General features: G+C 45.8%; 1 protein-coding gene across 2 annotated transcripts; it reads right to left on the reverse strand.

Moving 5' to 3' along the window:
• Nucleotides 1-7,366, reverse strand: AMHR2 (anti-Mullerian hormone receptor type 2). Of its 2 annotated transcripts, XM_070407730.1 has the most exons (11): nt 7,318-7,366; nt 6,837-7,019; nt 6,374-6,565; nt 6,035-6,109; nt 5,730-5,848; nt 5,406-5,636; nt 2,018-2,132; nt 1,701-1,873; nt 1,350-1,497; nt 1,049-1,185; nt 1-210 (listed from the first exon to the last, which is right to left on the reverse strand). In XM_070407730.1, the coding sequence occupies exons 1-11, from the start codon at nt 7,364-7,366 to the stop codon at nt 1-3; spliced, it is 1,632 nt and encodes a 543-aa protein (XP_070263831.1). The 2 variants fall into 2 exon arrangements, with proteins under 2 accessions (XP_070263831.1, XP_070263832.1); XM_070407731.1 differs by lacking the exons at nt 1,049-1,185; nt 1,350-1,497.
• Nucleotides 7,367-15,292: the final 7,926 nt, after the last annotated feature.

A 15,292-nucleotide genomic window follows, 5' to 3' on the forward strand; every position in this document is an offset into this window, starting at 1 on the left:
CTACAAGGGAGAAGGGTGGTGGGGAGGAGTCGAGAGGCAGTCTTCTGCGCAGAGAGGCGGGCAGCTATGTGAACAGCCCTCTGGGAAGAGGTGGGCCTCCTGAGGATGGGCCAGGGCAGCCAGGCGCTGCTGTACACACTCAGCTGTCAGCCGTGCTTCCGGGTCTGCATCCCAACAGTCCTCTAGGATCTCTCTAAGAACACCAGGGTCCTGGGAATAATGACCAAGAGGCAGGCTTGATGCCAGGACCCTGAGTAGGTCATTAAAAGATGTCCACCATCCTCCCCTGCCCCTCCCTGAAATCCAGCCCTCTGCATCTTGTTGCCTGAGACGTTCTCTGGGTGCCTTCCAAAGGGCCCACCTTTTCCTCTGAGGAGCTAATTCTGGTTATGGCTTAACATGTTGATGAGAAACTGCTCTCCTTCCTTTCAGGCACACAGGGTCTTCTGCAAACAGTCTCCGGGCCTCTGTTATCTAACACAGCAAATACTTGTGCAGTGGAAATTTTAGGCCAGGTGTTTCAGACCAGGTAGCAGGGACGGGGTTTCCTGTTAAAACTATTGGTGCAGACCACTAACATTTCATTCTTAGACTACTGCTTTAACCGTTTATCCCCAGAACTGTCTTTATTGGGTCATGTTAGAAACACAGATGTGTAGGACAGAACGAGGAATGATTGGATTGAAGGCTGGATGCCAGTGTACCGGGAGAGAAGCCATCTTGGGGACAGTGCTCAGGGCAGGAGCAAAGCCAAGGAGGACTTCCTGAAGCAGGGGGCTGCAGAGCAAGGCTAACGGTTGAGGAGAAGAAAGACAGACTGAGCAAGGGGGGAGGGGTGTGAGCCTCAGGAGTGGGCTGTGTGAGACCTGTGGTGGAAGAGGATGAACTGAAATACAGAGAAAGTTTGCCCAGCTTCAGCTGAACATGGTGCAGGGGTGGTGGGGAAGAAGGGATGGAAGGAGTAGAGGGACTGGTCCTGGCCGACAAGCCCTTGAAGCCTGTGCCCAGACTCTCCAGGTCCCCAGCCCACCAGCCAGTGGCTTCTTACTGTGGCAAAGCAGCACCAAGTGGGTGGGATGTAAGGGCGCCTTCTCTCCGCCACTGCCAAGGTCCATAGCTCACAGGTGGTGGGGGTGCTGCCCAGTTCTGCCTCATAGGCCAGTTGGAAGGGTGGTGGTCTGCTGTCTGGGGGAAAGCACAAAGGATTACGTGTCAGCTAGCGCTGGGGGTGCCTTCCTTGTGGAAAGACCAAGGGGGAGAAGGGCAGAGCTTCCTGGGTCAGGAGGTAGGTGGATCTGGAATGGATGGGTCCACTGGGCACGAGAGGGGACTGTTGCACCCATCCTTACCAGGCCACAGATCCAGGCAGCGGCTAAGGATCTCCCACAGGAGCAGAGCCAGAGAATAAACATCGGCACGCCGGAGGGCCATGCCCCAGTCCTGTAGGTCCAGAGTCTTGTCCAGGAGCTCCGGGGCCATGTACCTCTGGGTACCAGCCTGGAGAGAAAGACATGGAGGACCAAGAATCATCTCCTTGATAGCCTTCACCACAACACTGGTCCATGCAACATCCCCCAACTACAGACTCAGCAATGTCCCAAATGCTGCAGGCGCTGCTGCACTGTTGCTATAGCAATGGGCACATCTTCAGCAGCAGCAGCACCATTATCATAGGCCTCATCCTTATCCAGGGTACTTACCTCCATGATGGCAGCTGGGCCTTGGGGTCGAGTAGGGACCCAGGTGGGGGGCGGAGTGAGGCCAGGTAGCACCAAAGCGAGGCCCAGGTCTCCAATGGCACATGACCCATCCTCCCTAATGAGCACATTCTGGCTGCTCAGATCTCGGTGGGCAATACCTGGTTTATATTGGCCTGTGGGAGAAGCCAAGGTTGAAGGGGCATGGATCTTCTTCCTTTCCCTTTGGACCCAATCCTTCCCCTCCAAGCTAAGGGAGAATCAGAAACATAGTAGTGTGGCTCCTGATTCCCATGGCTTCTTGCTCGCAGCTCACCCACCATCCTGCCAGCGCTCCTCATGGAGAAATGCCAAGCCCTGTGCCAGGGACAGTGCCATCCGCAAGGAACGTCCCCAGTCACTGGTGTGCTGGGTCAAGTAGTGGCACAGGGAACCCTGGGAGAAGTACAGAGAAGAGGGGGACACACAAAGCTGGAGGTGGCTGATCCACCCCAGAAGAGAGGTCAATTGACAGACATCCCCCTGCATCTCTCAGCAGACCAACACACTGACACATTTAGGGCAAGATAACAGGCAATAGAGGAGTGAGAATGCGCATAGTCAGATTGACAGGAAAAATAGTAACTCCAGTCTAGGGGCCTGAGCACTAACTGCGGGCCAGGCCTCCTGCAACCCTCACAACTCTAGGAGGAAGGTATTCCTGTCGCTCCTGTTTTACAGATGAGGAGCTTGACAAGAGCTGACTGAGCTTGCTGGAAGTCACTTGGTGAAAGAGAAGTGGAGCTTGAACCCAAGCAGTCTGACTCTAGAGCAGGGGTGGGCAAACTTTTTGACTCGAGGGCCACAATGGGTTCTTAAACTGGACCGGAGGGCCGGAACAAAAGCATGGATGGAGTGTTTGTGTGAACTAATATAAATTCAAAGTAAACATCATTACATAAAAGGGTACGGTCTTTTTTTTTTTTTTTAGTTTTATTCATTTCAAACGGGCCGGATACAGCCCGTGGGCCGTAGTTTGCCCACGGCTGCCCTAGTGTCACTCACAATTAACTGCCTTAGACTGCCTCAGAGGACTTTGGACAAAGGCAGAAAAAGGAGAGACAGGATGAGCTAGGCCCAGGCACCCCTCATGAACCACCTGGCTTGAGGTGTCAAGCCTGTGTGGTAGAACTGGCCAGTGAATAGATCTGTTGGGTAGGAGAGTGGCAGTTGGGAAGCAAGGGAAAATTGTTGGGAAGGAGCAAGAGTCCTGCATTTGAGCCCGGCCAGTGTTGCTCAGTAGTTGAGCATCTACCCATGCACTAAGAGGTCACCGGTTTGATCCCCGCTGGGTGGCAGGCAGAAGGCAACTAATTGATGCTTCTCTCTCATCAATGTTTCTATCTCTCTCTCTAAAATCAATAAAAACTTATTTTAAAAAAAAGAGTTCTGCATTCGACCAACATTGAGCACTCTCAGTGTGCCAGGAAAGTTAAACAAATAAACAAAACCAAAAAAGCAGTGATTTTTGAGCTGAGCAGTGAGGCACATGGTCAAAAAGGGGACTTTCCAGAATTCAGGATTTCAGAGGTGGAGGAGCTATGGGTGCTGACAAACTCCCAAGTCCTTAGTTAGGCCCACAAGGCCAAGTATGGTCTGGTCCTTGCTTACCTCTTCCTCTTCATCCTTATTGCTCATGGTCCTCCCCTTGAGTCACGTCTCCTTATTCTTCTCTTGTAAGTAGCATGGCCCTGTCTTTCAACACCTAATACAGTTGACATTTTAAACCTGTTTTTGTGTTTATTTGACCCACTTCTGTCTCCCCTACTACTCCATAAAATCTGTAAAGGCAGGGAGGGACTCGGAGTGTTTGTCCTAGCACTCAGGACAGTGCCTGACACACAATTCATAAATATTTATTGAATGAATATATGAATAAATTTGAAGGGCTATGCCTCAAGGTATTTCTTTTTAAAAAATATGTTTTTTTAATTGATTTCAGATAGAAGAAGGGGGAGGGAGAGAGGGATAGAAACATCAATGATGAAAGAGAGTCACTGATGGGCTGCCTCCTGCACTATCCCTACTGGGGATCGAGCCCACAACCTGCACATCTGCACATATGCCCTGACCAGGAATTGAACTGTGACCTCCTGGTTCATGGGCTGATGTTCAACCACTGAGCAATACAGGCCGGGCGTGTGCGTGTGTGTGTGTGTGAGTGTGTGTGTGTTGTTTGTTTGTTTTGGTTTTTTAATTGATTTCAGAGAAGAAGGGAAAGGGAAAGATAGAAACATCAATAATGAGAGAGAATCACCTCCTGCACACCCCCTACTGGGGATCAAGCCTGTAACCTGGGCATGTGCCCTTGACTGGAATCGAACCAGAGACCCTTCAGTCCTCAGGCCAATGCTCTATCCACTGAGCCAAACCAGCTAGGGCTTTTGTGTGTGTTTTGAATTACTCACCCAAGGATATTCCTTCCATTGATTTTCAGAGAGAGTGGAAGAAAGGGAGGGAGGGAGGGAGAGAGAGAGAGAGAGAGAGAGAGAGAGAACCATTGATGTGAAAGAGACACATTGTTTGCTTTCCACATGTGCCCCAATGGGGCAGGAATCCAACCTGCAACCCAGATATGTGCCCTTGACTGGGAATCAAAACCGAGACCTCTCAGTTTGCAGGTTGACATTCTAACCACTGAGAAACACTGGCCAGGGCTCAAGGTATTTTAAAAAATATATTTTTATTGATTTCAGAGAGGAAGGGAGAGGGAGAGAGAGATAGAAACATCAATGATGAGAGAGAATCCTTAATTGACTGCCTCCTGCACACCTCATACTGGGGATTGAGACCACAACCCAGGTATATGCCCTTGACTGGAATTGAACATGGTGTTCTATCCACTGAGCCAAACAAGTAGAGCTCAAGATATTTATTTATTTATTTATTCTTTATTTTTGGTTAATTCTCACCCAAGGATATTTTCCAATGATTTTTTTAGAGAGTGGAAGGGAGGGGGAGAGATGCAGAGAGAGAAACATTGATGTGAGAGATACACATTGATTAGTTGCTTCCTGCAAGTGCCCCAACCCTGGGCCAGGATTGAACCTACAACCAAAGTACGTGCCCTTGATCAGAATTGAACCTGAGACCCTTCTGTCCATGAGCCGATGCTCTAAATACTGAGCCAAACCAGCTAGAGCTCAAGGTCTTTCTTTAACAATGATTTTCTTTAAGGTACAGAATATAAATTATTTTGATTTTTCCCTTTCCTTAGCTATTTTTTTTAATATATTTTATTGATTTTTTACAGAGAAGAAGGGAGAGAGAGAGAGAGAGAGAGAGTTAGAAACATCGATGAGAGAGAAACATCGACCAGCCGCCCCCTGCACATCTCCCATTGGGGATGTGCCCGCAACCCAGGTACATGCCCTTGACCGGAATCGAACCTGGGACCTTCCAGTCCGCAGGCCGATGCTCTATCCACTGAGCCAAACCGGTTTTGGCTTTCCTTAGCTATTTTATGGGTTAAAAGTATTAGCAAGGTATTTCATGTGTGATAGAAAGAAAAAATATGAAAAATAATTTTTAATGTTTTAGAGAACAGGAAATCTAAAGCAGAAGAATAAGCATGGACAGGGCCCAGCTGACATCCAGCTTCCCCCACCCCCATCTCCATCCTCATTCACACACAGGCAAACACGCACATGTACATGTCTTGGTCCTCACCTTGGGGTGCAGTTCCAATACCAGCAGGGGCCCACAGTGCAGGGGCCCAGGTCCCCCCCTGCTGGCAGTGATAAAGCGGACAATGTGGTCGTGCTGCAGGCCTGGCAGCTCATACAATGCTCTCTCTGCTCGGAACTGGGCCATAGCCCTCAGGGGGAAGGTCTTGATGGCTACCAGCTCGCCTTGCAGCTGCCCAGCCCACACCACTGCGTGACCTCCTTCCTGGATTACCTGGTGGGATACGGTGTTGGGTGTGGACTAGGCTTCCTCCCCAGCACACCCTCTGGGAGCACTTAGAGGACACCTTCCTCCCGCCCTGGGCACCTGGGAGAAGCAAAGCTCAGGCAGCTCAGGAAGCTCCGCTCTCCAGTCCCTGCCTGCGTCTGGCTCTGGCTCTGGCGCTGGCCCACCTCTCACTCTGCAGGCCTTTCTCTGTAGCAGGGCTGGGGTAGAAAGAGCCTTAGAGTCAGCGTGCACGGGAATGGAGACTGGGAAGGGGGCTTTGTGGGAGGTAATGGCAGTCAGGTTGTAGAGATCTCAGAACCAGAGGGTCAAGGAAGCCTGGAGAGGGGTCAGAGCTTTGGGGCAGTGTCTTGGGGTCATAAGTGAGGGATGGGGCAGATTAATACCCAAGATGATGCTGCCCAGCAGCAGCAGGAGGAGAAACAGCCCCAGCAGCACCAGCGCCATCCAGATGGACTCGCCTAGGCATTAAGGCAAGAATGCAGGCTGGATGATCCCTGCCCCAAATCTACTCTCTGCTCCTCTCCCCTCCTCAGAAATCTTGCTTCTCCACCCACCCTCACCCTGGTCACAAGCCCTGTTATCTCACAGTCACCAGGGCAACCAACTTTTCAAGGCCAGAAGGAGTGAAGCTTGGGACGGGGGTAGGGTGAGAACTGGCCCTGGTTCTACCTCTCCTAACCTGGGCCCCAGCCTCCACCCAGGTTCAGCACCCCAGGGGTTACCTGCGATGGCCTGGGGACCCTGGGAACCAGGAGTCCCAGGGCTCCCCAGAGGAGGCAGGTGGCTGTAATTGGCATTGCAGAAGTCAGTGCCACAGGAGCAGGTGAAGAGAGTGGAGCTGGGACTGGGCTGAGCTCGGGGGCTTGGGTCACATCGCGGGGACTCACAGCCTGGCTCATCACTGTCTCGGCATCCTGACAGGGTAGGATTAGGAAAAGAGGAGAGAAAGGGATTAAGAAAGAGAAGAAGAAAAAAAGAGAGATGGAGAGCGAGAGAAAGAGCATAATGAAGTCTGGGGAGAGAGAGGGTAAATCCCTTCTCAGAGGCATCCCTTCCATCTGATATGGGCTTTTCTTTTCCCTCCACACATTCCATTTTTCCTCCTCTCCCTCGGTTGCCACCCCCACCCCAGGATGTACCTGTCTCCCGCCCTACCTATCACCTGCCATATATTTTGCCATTCACCTTGCATCTCCACCTGTGCCTGGTCTTGGGTCAGGTTCCAGATCCCAAAGCAGCAGTGGCTGTAGAGGCAGCGGATAACCCTGGGGGGCCCTGGTCCTGCATCTAGCAGCTTCCCCAGTGTCTTTGTGCTTCCCCGCACTCCAGGGGCCTCAAAGAACACACAGGTCCGCCTGCTTGGGGGTGCTGTGGCCCAGGGTGGGGAGGGGAGGTTTAAGAGAGTGAATGCAGGGGCAAAAACAGCAGCGAAAAGGAGAGACAAAACATGTTTCCTATCCCAGGGCCAGCATGGTAAAGCCATAGGAGGAAACAGTGTCAGCAGAGGCCTGGAACCTGACCCCCACCATGGGGACACGTGGCTCTACCCGTCACCCTCACTCACCCACCCCACTCACCACTCTTCCAAAGGGGTGGCTGCTGCTTCAAATGCTCCTTTCCTCAGTGGGTGAATGGAAGGACCCTGCCCCTCCCCATAGACACTTACCTCGCACAGCTTTGGGAAGCAGTGCCCAAAGCCCCAGAGTACCCAGCATCATTTTGAAGGAGGCAGCAGACCTGCCCCTGGCCAGAGCTTCCTTCAGATACAGGGCCCTAGGGCTTCTGATCCCTCAGTCCCCTACTCCGCCCTCCTCCCTCTTTCCAGTCTCTGTGGGGGAGATGGCTGCTGTGGGGGAGAGGATGGGTGTGGGGAAAAGCAAGGGGAGGGAGGAGCAGAGAACCAATCTCATATCCTCCTCTATTCAGCCACCTCCTCTTTTCTCTGCAAGTGGGAGGAGGGGGCCTTGGAGGCCCGGCTGAGAACCCAGTGATGCTTAACTTCAAACCTCTGCCCTTTGCTGACCCTGGGAAAAAATTACGGGATCCTGTTAGCTAAGAAACCAAAGTGAGGTCAAGTGCACAAAGCCATTCAGCTATGCCCAAGATCCCTTCTAACCCTTATCTAACCCTTTTTAGGTCTAAGATCCATAACTCCCTGGGCAGAGAGAGACTTCACAGCCCATACTAGAGTTTACCTCATTTTCCAAATTCAAGAATCAGAAATCAGTTATATAAAATTTCTTGGATTTTTTAAAAAATCACATTGAAAATGGTACCATGGTAAACTTTATGTTGCCAGAATTTTAAAAATCACTTTGAGTCACACACTGAACCAATCACTATTAATAAGAATGTAACAAACTTCTATTGAGCACCTATGTGCTAGGACACAGGTAGGGTTATGCATTTATAATCACTTCATCTAATTCTCCCACTAAACTATTTGTTATTATTTTTTAAAATTATTATTATCTTCACTTTATAGGCAAGAAAGCTGAATTCAGGTAACTTGCCCAAGATGATTTGAACCTAGGTCAGTCTGACTCCAAAGCCCAGGCCCAAAAGAAGAAGAAAAAAAAGAGCCCAGGTCCTATTCTTTGCATTATGCCTGAAAACAAGTACAAAACACAGCAATAAAAATATTTCCATTTAGTACAGCACTTGAATATTTGAATTTGGATGGTTGAGAAAAAAATAGACCATTACCTGCCAGCAGGCCACTAACTAGAAAGAGAAGGTACAGTTCAAACTATAACCACCAGAGGTCAGCAGATATAGGAGAAACTTGGGTGCAGGGAGGGGCCAGCAACAGCCTCTTCTGATGATTAATGCCCATGGTACACTTCTATATCAATTTTTTAAAAAATATTTATTGATTGATTTGAGAGAGGGAGAGAAACATCAATTTGTTGTTCCTCTTATTTATGCATTCATTGGTTGATATTTTTAAAATGTTTTTATTTTTTAGTATATATATACGTATCTTTAAATGATATATTTATACATACATACATAAATAGGGTTATTACACAAATACACACATATATGCATAATATAAATATAAACACAAAATTGTCTTTCTTTTTTTTGGAGTTGTCATTTTATTTGATGGCATCTAGAAACATCCTTATCGTGCACAAACATAGACTTAAAATTTTGTTTTTTGTGAATTATGTTTGCAATTTATGTTTTTTGTGCTTATGTTCATGTTTTAAGTAGGCAATTTATTTTATACTCTTTATTGATTAAGCATTACATATGTCTCCCTTTTCCCCCATTGAACTCTCCCCAGCCACTCCTAAACCCCAGCAAATGCCCTCACCCCACTAGTGTCTGTGTCCATTGGCTATGCTTATATGCATGCATACATGTCCTTTGGTTGATCTCTTACCTCCCACCCCCACCTCTGCCTTTCCTCTGAAATATGATTGTCTGTTGGAAGTATTTCTGTCTCTGGATCTATTTTTGTTCATCAGTTTATGTTGTTCATTATAGTCCATAAATGAGTGAGATCATGTGATATTTATCTTTCTCCGACTGGCTTATTTCGCTTAGCATAATGCTCTCCATGTCCATCCATGCTCTTACAAATGGTAAGAGTTCCTTCTTTTTATAGCAGCATAGTATTCCACTGTGTAGATGTACCAGTTTTTTAATCCACTCATCTGCTGATGGGCACTTAGACTGTTTCCAAATCTCAGCTATTGTAAGTTGTGCTGCTATGAACATAGGGGTGCACATATCCTTTCTGATTGGTGTTTCTGATTTCTTGGGATATATTCCTAGAAGTGGGATTACTGGGTCAAATGGGAGTTCCATTTTTAATTTTTTGAGGAAACTCCATACTGTTTTTCACAGTGGCTTCACCAGACTGCATTCCCAGCAGCAGTGCACGAGGGTTCCTTTTTCTCCACATCCTTTCTTTATTGATTTTTTAGAGAGAAAAGAAGTGAGAAGGATAGAGAGATAGAAACTTCAATGAGAGAGAAATATCATCAATGGGTTGCCTCCTGCACGCCCCCCACAGGGGATCGAGCCCACAACCTGGGCATATGCCCTGACCAGGAATCAAATCGGTGGCCTCTGGTTTCCTGGGTGGATACCCAACCACTGAGCTACACCAGCTGGGCATAACTGGCTGATTCTTTGTGTCCTGACCTTGGTGTATCAGAACGATGCTCTATCCAACTGAACTACCCATCCAGGGCCATCTCCTATATCTATTAAGCTGCAGGGACTGTAAAAATATGAAAGGAGAGCACAGGGTGTGTAGAGGGAATGTCAGCATGGAAATGGAAGGAAAAAACTATAGCTTGTGCTGCAGCAGCAAGACAATGGCTCAGAAACAGCAGTAATCATTTCCACAGGTGTGAGTAGCTGGCTCCCACAGGAATTAGAATGAGAGGGGATCAGTTCCCTTCTTCTCTAGCTACTAGCCTTCTGTCCCCCTGGTGGCTGTCTGGAAACACTTTCTGCCTTAGACAAGGGGTGAAGGTCTGAGTATTGATTCTTTGATTCTTTGGGAACCTGAATGGAGAGTAAAAGCTCCAGTAGTTGTAAAGCCAAAGCTAGAGTAATGATGAGGGCTGGAGGTAGGTGGACAGTTGCCCATCCCTTTTTGGGAGTTTGCAGGACCCTGTCTGTGAGATGACTAGACTGTACTTAGTTACAGCTATCTTCCTTCACCAGCTTCCAGATCAGATAAGTCCTGGGTAGGAGGGATGATGGGGGAGGAGTTGAAGGTCAAATAACTTCTTGTTTCTGGAGTGTCTCATGAGACTATCTCCGCCAGAGGGGAGTGAGGTAAGGATCAGGCAGGAAGACGGAATCTCCTCACCCAAAGCCTTGGATAACTACTTGTCTCAAAGACAAACATTCCAGTGGGGTTTATGGGAAATATACCTGCTGTGGGCAGAGTTTAGAGTTGAGATGGTGATAGAAGGAGTGAAAATCTGAGAGGTAAGGGATTAGGAAGGTCCTGAGAAAGGATCTCAGCATAGGAATAAAGGCTTCCTGGATAAACATAGACAGAGATCTTCATCAGAATCCCCTGATTAAAGTCTGCAGAGGCCCATTAATTGACCTTTGACCCCACTGACTACAAGGCTAAAGCAAGTTTATTCATTCAACTCAGAAAATATATATTAGGTCCCAGTCTTAAGGTATTTCATTAGGTGCTGGGCCTGCAATGATATGTGATTCCTGCCTTTCAAGAACTCATAGTCTAGCCTGGTCAGTCATTGAGCTTGGACCCATGAACCAAGAGGTCACTGGTTTGATTCCTGGCCAAGGCCACATGATAGATGTTTCTCTCTTATCAATGTTTCTACCTCTCTCTCCCTCTCCCTTCCTCTCTCTCTAAAATAAATAAATACACATCTTAAAAATCTTCTTAAACAAACAAAAAATTAAAAAAGATTCTAAATAAGCAGGAAGGTCAAATAAGCTAATTCTGTCCAGGGCATAAAAGACAGGGGAAGAAAGGTGCCCAGAGGGTTTCACAGAAAAAGGAATCTTTAAATTGTCTCAAAAGTAAACACACTGAAAATAACTAAAAGGAAGGTGATTGCTATAGGCAAAGGGAATCGCAAGAATGCACACAAAGAAAAAACAGGAAAAAAGCCCTAACTGGTTTGGCTCAGTGGATAGAGCATCAGCCTGCAGACCGAAAGGTCCCAGGTTCGATTCCGGTCAAAGGGCATGTACGTTGGTTGCGGGCACATCCCCAGTAGGAGGTGTGCAGGAGGCACCTGATCGATGTTTCTCTCTCATTGATGTTTCTAACTCTCTATCCCTCTCCCTTCCTCTCTGTAAAAAATCAATAAAATATATTTTTTTAAAAAAACAGGAAAAAAAAAGGATACACACAAAGAGGTATGAACACAAAGTGTATGCATTGGGGGAAGAGGGTGTGAGCAGGAGAAAGGTATAAGATATAAAATCACCCTAGAGATAGACTGAGACCAGATTGGAAAGGTTTTCTATTCTGTATCAAGGAGCTTAGACTTTTCCTGAAAGCAAAGGATTTTAGGCAAGGGTCTGGTAGCAATGTGGAAGATGGATGACTGGGGTTCAGGGAAACTAAAAGCAAGGTCAGCTACAAGACCTAAGAGTAGCCACGGTGAGTCCCAGGACAGTGGAAATTTAAAAAAAAAAAAGAGAGAGAGATGCATTGTATTGGACAGGATTGCAATGAAATGAATGTTGGGACATAAGATGATCCTGAGAGTTCAAGTATAAAGGCTCAAGGGGTAGTAATACTGTTAAGTGAGATGGAGAACACAAGGGTTATTTCCCCTTCTTACATGTTGAATTTGAGTTATCTCTGGATCCAGATGAATATGTTCAGTAAGCAGGCTGCCAGGTTGAGAGAAAATTTAGGGCTTAAGATTTGGGAGTCACCAACCTAGATTTAATAACTAAAGAGTAGCCCTAGCCGGTTTTCCTCAGTGGATAGAGCGTCGGCCTATGGACTAAAGGGTCCCTGTTTGATTCTGGTCAAGGACATAGGCCCAGGTTGCAGGCTCAATCCCCAGTAGGGGGCGTGCAGGAGGCAGCTGATCCATGAGTCTCCCTCATCATTGATGTTTCTCTCTCTCCCTCTCCCTTCCTCTCTGAAATTAAAAAAAAAAGAGTGGATGTAACTTGCTTATGGGGGTGAAAGTAGAGTACAGAAAGGACACACGACAGGGAAACACCAACATTCAAGGGACAGAAGAAATGCCTATGAAGGAGACTAAAAATAGTCAGAAAGGCTAATGGAGAACCAGGAGAGTATCAGTTTCACATTCCATGGGAAGAAAGCTCTAAGATGCATGTAGCTGCAGCGAGGTCTGAGGCTAATGACTGAAAGACCACTGGAGCTGCAACCAGGAAGATGTTTGTAAGAAAGAATTTGGTAAATGATGGGTACTGAACTAAGTGCCCTGAGGGGTGAATAAGAGGAAAATTGAGTATAAAGTATTTTCAATAACTTTGGAAATGAAAGAACTAGATCAGTAGCTTGAAGAGGAAGCAGAGGTTTACAAAATGGAGGGAGGGAAGGGATTTTAACATGCTGATAGGTTGACAAAAGAGAACCCAGACAAGACTGAAAACAAAGAAAAATAAATTTAAGAAAATGAGCACAGGTGACAGGGTTGAGCTTGCAAAGGAAAAACATTTTTCCTAAGAAATTGGTGAATACATCAATGTTTATAGAGAGGGATAGGAGAGAGAAGTTTGAGGAAATTCATGCTTCTGTTTTTTCCATGAAATAGGAAGCAAATCATCTGCTGAAAAACAGGGTCAGGCTTGGGAAACTTGAAATTAATAGCATGTCTCCCTCACCAGACTACGAAGTACTTGGTGGCCTGTCTTATTTCATTTTTTATATTCAGCCTAACTTAGTGTAAAGCACATAGTAAGGGCTCAATAAATGTTTATTGAATAAATAGGTGGCACTATTATTATAGGCCCATTTAAGGCTGCAAAACCAAAACCAAAACAAACAAAAAACAACCTCCCCTCACCCGCCCCCCCCATAAAGTCAAATGTTAAAATGTTATATTGCTGTTATATTTCCATAAGAAAATCACATGGCTGAGTTTACCCATGGCTAAGTGATTGACAAAGCAGAGTCAAATGCACAAGATAATTGAGAATGTTGGTAGTCATAGTATAGACAATTGATCAAGGATTCTTACATAGGAAGGAACGTGAAGCTGTAGGCTGATGGAAAACTGGAAAGGCTGTCAAAATAATGTCAATTTCAGTTTCAGATGGGTTCACAATCCAGATTCAATTATGTTAGAAACAGGCTGGTATTAACTGAATGTAAAATATGTTAAGGCTAGACCTCGGTTCCCAAACACAATTCTATGATAAAAAGAACCAAGGCCCTGGCTGGTGTGGCTGTTGGTTGATATCCTATGCAGCAACTAAAGGTTGCTGGTTAGGGCACATACCCATGTTGTGGGTTTGATTCCTGGTTGGGATGCCTATCGGAGGCAACTGATCTCATATTGATGTGTTTGTTTTTTCCCTCTCTCTCTCTCTCTCTCCCTCCCTTCCTCTCTAAAATCAATAAAAACGTGTTTTAAAAAATGTTTAAAAGAAACAAGGCTCCTTGGATAAATGGCTGATTCTAGGGCTTGGATAAATGGCTGATTCTAGGGCTGGGACAGGGAAAAAACAAGATGAGCCTGAAGCATTGTATCAGAAAGTAAGAAAGGGCTCAAAAAAAATAAAAGGATGTAGACATATCCAAGGGACATAGGAGCCAACCTGAAAGAGCTGGCAATGGCCAAAGCTGGGACAATTTTAGCAACAAAATAATGTAGTGTTGGACTATAATAAACTATAAATTTACCCAATATTTCATTAAACCCAAGTATAAAAAAACGAGTGCATATAATAGAGGAGACAGTTTCCTCACAGAATCCCAAAAACTCTATGTAGATAGTACATAGAGGAAGCTTAATTCCCATTAAAGGTGGGGTAGACTTATTGACTTGCCTACAAATAGGGACACTAGATAAATCTTGTCAAACACTACCTTAACCAAGTGATGAAAATTAGCATTAGTAATGTCATGTGGTTATCACATACCCCTTGACAAGATGTGATGAGAAGGGCATTTCACCTTATGGTATTTTTTCCAAAAACCCATAAGCTCAGTCAAGTAATGAGAAAAACATCAAATTCAGATTTGGGGATATTCTACAGGACACCTGGGCAATAATCCCAAAGACTGTCCTGGTTATGAAAAACAAAAACTGTGATAGACTAGAGACTAGGTAAATGTATCAACTACATCCAGTGTGGTATCCTGGAATGGGTCCTGAAACAGAAAGAGGACATTAATGGAAAAACTAGTGAAATCTAGAGGTTTAGCTAATGTGATGTATCAATGTCAGTTTCTTAGTTTTAACAATGTTCCATGATGTTAACAATGGGAACTCTTTGTGTATCTCTGCAACCTTCTTTTAAATTTAAAAGTATTCCAAAATAAAAAGCTTATTAAACAAGAGTTGGTGCTGCCTGTTCCTTGTGGACCTCCACAGTTCTATTAAGTCATGGCATACTGATCTGCTCATGACAGTTTACCTGGAAGTTAAGTGTAGGGCAACTGTGCATGTATGGAAACACAAAGGTGTAGCTGGAAATCTTTGTTGGGTTCAGTATATTAAGTTATGGCTATATACTCCCCATTCCCAACCCTCTCAACACACCAGAGACATGCCTTTTTTATTAAAAAAAAAACAAAACTTTTAATTGGTTTACAAAGGAGCTACAGACTACATTGAAACTAATCTTTGTACAAAAAGGCCAAAAAAAAAAAAAAAAAAAAAAAAAGCCCCCAAAACACCCAGAGACAAAAGGTAGGAGACACAAGATAGATACAAAAGAGCAGGAAGAAACTGAAAGACAAGAGATTAGCATCATACATACCAAATGGTGGGGGTGGGGAGAGAACAAGATGAAAGAGCATTTAAAAGTATTTCCCCACACAGCTCTGGTGATAATCTAATTAGAACCAACAACCAACACAACATGAAATCATTAGGTTTAAAAAGGCAACAGTGGTAGGAAGACTGGTTATCACCAGTGTTGAAACTTGTTTTAGGCACCAGAGACTGGAGCAACGCCCCTCTCCCCTC

This window comes from Myotis yumanensis, unplaced genomic scaffold (genome assembly GCF_028538775.1).
Source record: "Myotis yumanensis isolate MYYU_CA2020_CCGP unplaced genomic scaffold, mMyoYum1.0.hap1 SCAF_3, whole genome shotgun sequence".
Taxonomy (NCBI): Eukaryota; Metazoa; Chordata; class Mammalia; order Chiroptera; family Vespertilionidae; genus Myotis; species Myotis yumanensis.

What these genes read in the sequence shown, in the direction of transcription:
- AMHR2 (XM_070407730.1), bottom strand. Translation starts at nt 7,366, where the DNA reads ATGCTGGGTACTCTGGGGCTTTGGGCACTGCTTCCCAAAGCTGTGCGA. An exon ending in GGGTCCCCAGGCCATCGCAG is followed by an intron (nt 6,110 to 6,373) that starts GTAACCCCTGGG and finishes CTTAATGCCTAG; the next exon opens with GCGAGTCCATCTGGATGGCG. An exon ending in CTGAGCTTTGCTTCTCCCAG is followed by an intron (nt 5,637 to 5,729) that starts GTGCCCAGGGCG and finishes GTATCCCACCAG; the next exon opens with GTAATCCAGGAAGGAGGTCA.